Raw genomic sequence first — 6464 nt, 5'->3', positions numbered from 1 at the left:
GCTTTATCGTTTATATTTTATCCAATCAGACAGGACTATCGGTTGACGCACACGCAACGTAATTAATATTCATTATCCACGCATTCATCAGAGGAGGATTGGCAAATTCGTACCTGGTTTAATCAATCAATAAGAACAATGTTCCGCTGTCTGGACGGGTTGTGCGAGGTTTTTTGAACATATTATGTAAAATTTATTGAATTCGCGCTTTGCCAAGGATAATTTAACTGAACATGGAACAGGTAAACAAATTGTTTGGGATGAACAACAAACAGCCACTAATAAAAATGCCAAGCATGTCTTATTTTGACAATTTGTTTGTTTGTTAAGTTTTTCATAAGTGTGTTTTGTTTTTTGTTCATGTACTTTATTTTTTATTTGACTTCCAACATTACTGCACTGTCCCTTGAATTGTATTAGTATGATCTTAAATGTATATTTGTCAGTCTGTTCTCTTTATATGTTAACTGCAGGAAGCCTGCACCAATTTCAAATCCATAAGGGCAAAGTTTCAGGAAGAGACCCAGCCGAGGCACAGACCTGCGGTTCCTGAGAAACCCAAATTCCTGCTGACCTCTGCTGTAGACCGCTCTGGTCTGATAACCATGAGCTTTTCTTCAGCGGTGGACCGCAAGACCGCCAGTCAGCCCCGGCGGGTCATTTTGAGAGAAGACCTAAAAACACCTTCAGGGAAACACCCCCCAAGCACAACATCTGGAGATGAGCCCAACAGCCAGTCACTTAAAATGCGGCATTTGCCCCTCGTAATGCAGCCTTCAAGAGAGCCGAAGCATGACTTTTCAAAAGGAATCACCATGAAACCAATTCCTACACCTTTCAGCTCGCCCAGAGTTTCAGTGTGTGGCAGAGGAATTGGCAAAAATGGTCTAGGTCTTGTAAAAAACAGTGGTGCTTTCAATGTCCTGATGGAAGGGTCCACCCTAAAGACTGCAAGTACAGAAGCTGTGGAGGTCCAAAAGACTATGGTGTCAAGTCCTGGATCGCTGGATCATTCAGCTCCACCTTCACCAAACGATTCACTGGCCGATTCATCTTCTGGAAGTGTTACTCATTTCTTTGACCAGCATATCCTAGAGAAAGCCAAGAGGAAGCTCTGCTACAGGAACCTGTTGGTGTGCAGCAGACCGAGGGGCTTCTACTTTAGTAAAGCACAAGCGCAGCATGCAGAAAGTCCTGAAAGTTGTCACCAAGAGACCTCTCCAGTGAAGATCAATGGAGCATCAAAGAGTAAGTAGCAAATCCTTTGCATGGATGCATATGGAGGCTTGTAATGTCATAATGTAGTGTTACTGTAAAACCTGTTTTTGTGCATTAGCTGCCATCAATGTAATAGAACTCGGTGGAGTCATGCAGCCTGAAAAAGCATGCAAACCTCTTCCTGATCTGGCATCGCTAGGTCCTTCACCCTCAAAGCCACCAAGACCCCCACATGTGGATCTGAGCCAATATAAGACTGGACTTCACATCAGTGTCCCAAGCGAAGCACTTACCGTTGGTTTGTAGAAGTTCATTCACCTCCCTCTATTCTTTTTTTGATGTATTGTTCCCCTTGTTTTTGCTCATATATTAATTAACCTCAGTGAATACTGTGTTTTTGAGATTCATGCTCTGCAGTAGCAACCCTGAAATGATGAAATAAAATGGTTATTTGATGAACGATACAGTAAAACAGTAATATTTTGAAATAGTATTACAAATTTCTATTTGCATACATTTCTATAAAAAAATACATGTATTTCTGTAATGGCAAAGAGACAATTAACACAGTCTTCAGTGTCACATGATCCTTCAGAAATCAGAATCAGAATTTTAAACATCTTTTGTTGAAAACATTTATGATACACTGTCAATTAAAGATTTAGGGCAAGCCAAGTAATATAAAAAAAAAATTGATAAAATCCTTCAGAAATGGTGCGTATAAGAGAAATCTTTCCAAATTTTGGACCAGCATTTGCACCAACACTAAAAATCTGGTTATTATGCTCACCATAGGACAGTTGCCAAGATATCAGGAAAACACTGAAGAATGTGATCTCTGTTAAACAGTTTGGAGCACAGCTGATCCATTCAGAATTATTTCATTTCAAGTACATTTTTTTTCCAGAATCTGCACCTGAGCCTGAGCTCGTGATGTCTGTCAATGCATCACTTGAGGACGCAAGCGTACCTCCCCCTGAATTTCCAGATTTTGACATTTTTGCACCAGAAACCACAGAAAGTAATGCCATGAATCTGGCGGCCCTAGATTTAGAGGCCACTGAATTTCCAAAGAGCACAAAGTCAGAAGATGCTTGGTGTCATTCTGTAGAGGACGCATTAATCTCGACGTCTGCTACAGAAGCAGTGACCTCTGACCTGAGAACGAATGGATCGCACGCCACCTTCAACCTGAGCACTGAACACCAACATCCGTCAGAACCAATGTATTCGCATACGTTTAATTTATGTGGGTTTGTTTTCTCTGTAATTATCATTATACTGAAATCAAGTTCTTTTTTTCCCTCAGTTCCTCTCAACATGAAACCTTTGATAATGTTTATGAGGATGTGGAAACCATCCCCAGGATTTCTTTTGCTCAAAGCTCTTATAAGTGTAAAGGAGCTCATAAAAGTGAATATTTACAGATGTTTTAATTTACAGATAATGTATAGTTTATTAAAAAAAAGTGATTTATGTGTTTTCCCTTGCAGAGCCATATGCCGATAATGGCCTTGTGGTGAGTGATTATTTCTTATAATTGGCATTAAGTTACAGATATAGTTTAGTTTACAAATTTAATAGAAATTGAAGGTACTTTTGATCCTTGAAATTGTTTAGAGAAGTAGAAAACCTGTTTTGAGAATCTATTTCTGATCATGGACAAAGTATTTTTGTTCTAATGCATATTAGTCAATGCTACACTTAATCAGTATTAGTTCTCTCAATCTCTTAATATGTTTGGCAGAAAGAGGAAACATGGAGGAATATATGGCATGGCACTCAATGGTTTGTCAGCATTTATTTCACTCTAATCTTATCTACAAACAGAGGATAAACTTGTTTTCAGGTGCATTCACCAATCTTGAATATACTTTATTAACTTTTTTAATTTTTGAAGGTCTAATGCAGCTGAAGATCAAACTGGCCATCATGAAGGGTATAATGACTTTAGTTTTTTGTTAAGTGAATGCCATTATTTTTCCAGCAAAAGTGTTGTAATTTCCAGCTTGTTCCAAATGCTAAAAATATGTGATCGTTTCAGAAAGAAGCTGAGCCCTGAACATCCTGAGGATAAAGAGCAGAAGAAGAAAGAGAAGCAGCGTCTGGAGAAAGAGAAGAAAGAACAGAAAGAGAAGGATAAAAAGAGAAATGAGATGCACAAGAAATTTCAAGTGAATTCAGATACATACGTTGAAGTCTCAGTTAATGCACTCTGTGAATGTCAGCACATTAGATGCACGAGTACACAGTGATGTACGTCTCAGTGAATGCAGTTCCTGATGTGTTTCTCAATAGATCACTGGACGGGAAGAGCCCATGTATCACGCCAGAGTACTGGCGGACAGCAAACTTCGAAAGTACGACCTGCACGTCAGAAGTGGAGATCTCATCAGCATCATCCGAACCGTCAGCTGCCCCAAGGGCAAATGGCTCGCCAAAGACGCCAACAACAAATGTGAGATGATCCTGAAGATCTCTCAGTCATACAGAACACTCTTTAGGAGGAATTAAGTTCAGAAACAACCCAGTTTATCTAAAAATCTCATTGCTGATACTCGTCTCACTGATGGTGGTGTGTAAAATCAATCGTTGCATCCATAGAATCATCCACATCACGATGCATCGATGCAGTAATAGACCGTAATCCATCCAAGTCCTATGATGTCTTTCACATGCATACACTTTTAATTTATGGGCACATTTTGGAAAAACCAAGCTTAGTGTGAAAAAAACCCCCTGTCATTTCATTGTTTTACTTTCCTCTTGTAGATGGATACATATCCGTGATGAATGTGGAGTTGAATATTAAGGAGATGCTTGAGCTCGGAAAAAGAGTATCACTGGCTTCCGGACGAAGACAAACCAATGGAGATGAGCTTAGTGTCAGCAGCAGGTAAAGAACAAGATTAACCAATGGACAGCATATTCATACCTAGAAAAACGTGCATTTTATGCATTAACTAACAAAGTAGACCATGGATTGGCTGCTTGGGTTAATATCAGTAATATAAAAATTGTTGTCTAGTGGCAGGACACCTGATCCTTGGATATGCACGTCATAAATGTGTATAGTTTTTAATTTTTAAATCGTTTAATCACTATAGTGAGTGAGGAATTCAATGTCCATACAATGTTGCTTTTCAAAACTATATGTTGAAATGTTGTTTATTGCATCTCATGGTTAAAATTGAAATTATTTTTTCTATTGTTACTATTAACTGCAACAATGACAGTTTCGAAATGTGTTATATTCGCAGGTCTTCTCATCAGAATCCTGTGTTTACAAGCAGCTGTAAGTTTCCTCCTTTATTTTTTCTTCATAAAGACACGGTCAAAAGTATTGGCACCCCTACCCTTTATTTAACTCAAATGAATTGAATGGTTTATTTTTGCTTAATTGTGATATTTGCAATGTGCGTGTGGTATATATGTAGCTCTTTTCCTTTTTCTATGTGTTCATCCAGTCTCTGATGACAGTGAAGAATGGATGTATGACACGTTGTCACTATCTGCTGAAATTTTGTGAGTCTGAACATTGCTCATGAAATGGTTGAATTCTGAGTTGTACACCGATCTAGAGTTGTATTTCTCAGTATCTTGCTCTTTCTAGGAGTCCGATCAAAGCTACCTCAATGCCTGAGATGTGTAAGTATGAGTTTCTACTCTCTCAGTTTTGATATTTCCTTTGTGCTTCGTGGTTGTTCATCACGTTTCCCATCTCTCCTCAGTTGATAGCAACTCTTCTGCTCATCATCCTTTCAGCGACTGGAGTATCGAAGACATCCAGACACAGTGAGTAGTTAGACGCTACAAATAATAAACACACAGCTGCATAAGCATGTGTCTAATATTCAGTCTTCACTTTTTTCATTGAACATTTGCACCTTTTCCAGCAGCACCGATGATAAAAATGGTCTCCCATTGATTCCTTACTGGTAATGCTAAACGTGTATTTGCGTGGTATCTTCTGAGCTCTCTTCTTTTCCACACACCCCTAATTAAACCCATTTTTTAACCATAACAAATAACGAGGCACGCCAGATTTTACTAGAGAGATTAAGGCAGAAAATTATAAAAATTCCAATGCTATTGGATTTTTGCATTTTAAATACTACATCCCCACGATTTCTACAAATTGGTTTGATATAAGGCCACTTTTAGGACTCTTTCTAGTTTCTCCTCTACATCCGGTTCTATTATTTCTTATATTCCTTTATTATTATCTTTCACGTCAGTATATCCCCCTACTCCATATGGAAATCGTATATTTAGCTTTCTAAAGTCACATTTATTCAATTTTTGATTAATCGTGATATCTTGTAGTTTTATAAAAACAAAACATTGATATTTTCAGCTTGTACACTAACATTCATATAATTCTCATACGCTTGTCTCAAACTGCCCAGTGTGTACAGTAGAACCTCCATTCTGTCTTATTTAATAATCAGCACTAATCCAGTTCTACACAGCAAAGCTTGCCATGTCTGGTCTTGATTACGTCTGTGTTCATGACAGAGAGGCAGAAAGCTTCCAGTTTGCAGACGTTGATCTCCTGCCGCCTCCAGAGCTGTACGCTGACTCTCTGTGAGTCTGTGGGATGTTTTAGCATGTCATCTGATGTTTGCAAGATCATATGTTAATTAACACTGAAAGAAACTGGAGCCAGTGATAAATACTCTGATTTGTCATTTATTTATTTTTGTCTCCACAGAGACGAAGGACATCCTCATTTCTTCAGGAAGTAGTGTTTGAAAACACTGGCCTTTAGTCTTCAGAGATCATCAAATCAGACTTAATTCTCAAATCCAATTAATGCTTAAGCGGTGGTAGATTGAGGATGAGTAACAGACAATGCCAGCTTGTAATTAAACGAGGGTGTGTGTAATTAAAAGGAATTGAGAGTAACTTTAGTTTTGGCCTGCTGTCTACTCAGTGCACCTTTTAAGTTGCTTTTTTTCTTTTGTGAGGAAACATTGGAAGCTGATGGTTTGATTAATGATGAAAACAACCTGAATGTAATAAATGGATGTGAATACAGCACTGAGTCTGACCACTTTACTTCACTTAAATGAGTTTCAGATGATAAAACTGTGTACGTTATGAGCTTTATGTACATCACTGAAAGTTTTATAATATAATATTTATTTTTTAGGTATATTCCAAGATATATAATAATTTATTTAAATAAAATAATGTAGAGAGGGAAAAGTGAAAAAAGAATAAACTGAAATAAATTTATGGAC

At 37.9% G+C, this 6464-nt stretch overlaps 1 protein-coding gene across 5 annotated transcripts; it reads left to right on the top strand.

Annotated features, from left to right (window-relative positions):
* Positions 1–56: 56 nt before the first annotated feature.
* LOC128024229 (uncharacterized) lies at positions 57–6258 on the top strand. 5 transcript variants are annotated; one of them, XM_052610707.1, is made up of 17 exons: positions 57–242; positions 474–1248; positions 1418–1516; positions 2126–2444; positions 2528–2631; positions 2688–2737; positions 2966–3006; positions 3119–3157; positions 3263–3392; positions 3517–3676; positions 3991–4114; positions 4479–4513; positions 4686–4743; positions 4832–4866; positions 4950–5013; positions 5737–5805; positions 5933–6258. In XM_052610707.1, exons 1-17 carry the CDS (start codon positions 234–236, stop codon positions 5964–5966), a joined length of 2145 nt encoding a protein of 714 aa, XP_052466667.1. In that variant the 5' UTR covers positions 57–233; the 3' UTR covers positions 5967–6258. The 5 variants fall into 5 exon arrangements, with proteins under 5 accessions (XP_052466667.1, XP_052466668.1, XP_052466666.1 ...); XM_052610704.1 differs by having other exon boundaries at positions 59–242; positions 1337–1516; XM_052610705.1 differs by having other exon boundaries at positions 60–242; positions 1337–1516; positions 2712–2737.
* The last annotated feature ends 206 nt before the right edge of the window (positions 6259–6464 follow it).

Source organism: Carassius gibelio, chromosome A2 (genome assembly GCF_023724105.1).
Source record: "Carassius gibelio isolate Cgi1373 ecotype wild population from Czech Republic chromosome A2, carGib1.2-hapl.c, whole genome shotgun sequence".
Lineage (NCBI taxonomy): Eukaryota > Metazoa > Chordata > Actinopteri > Cypriniformes > Cyprinidae > Carassius > Carassius gibelio.
Note: the sequence above shows the minus strand (reverse complement) of the source record. Positions and strands in the feature narration are given on the sequence as shown.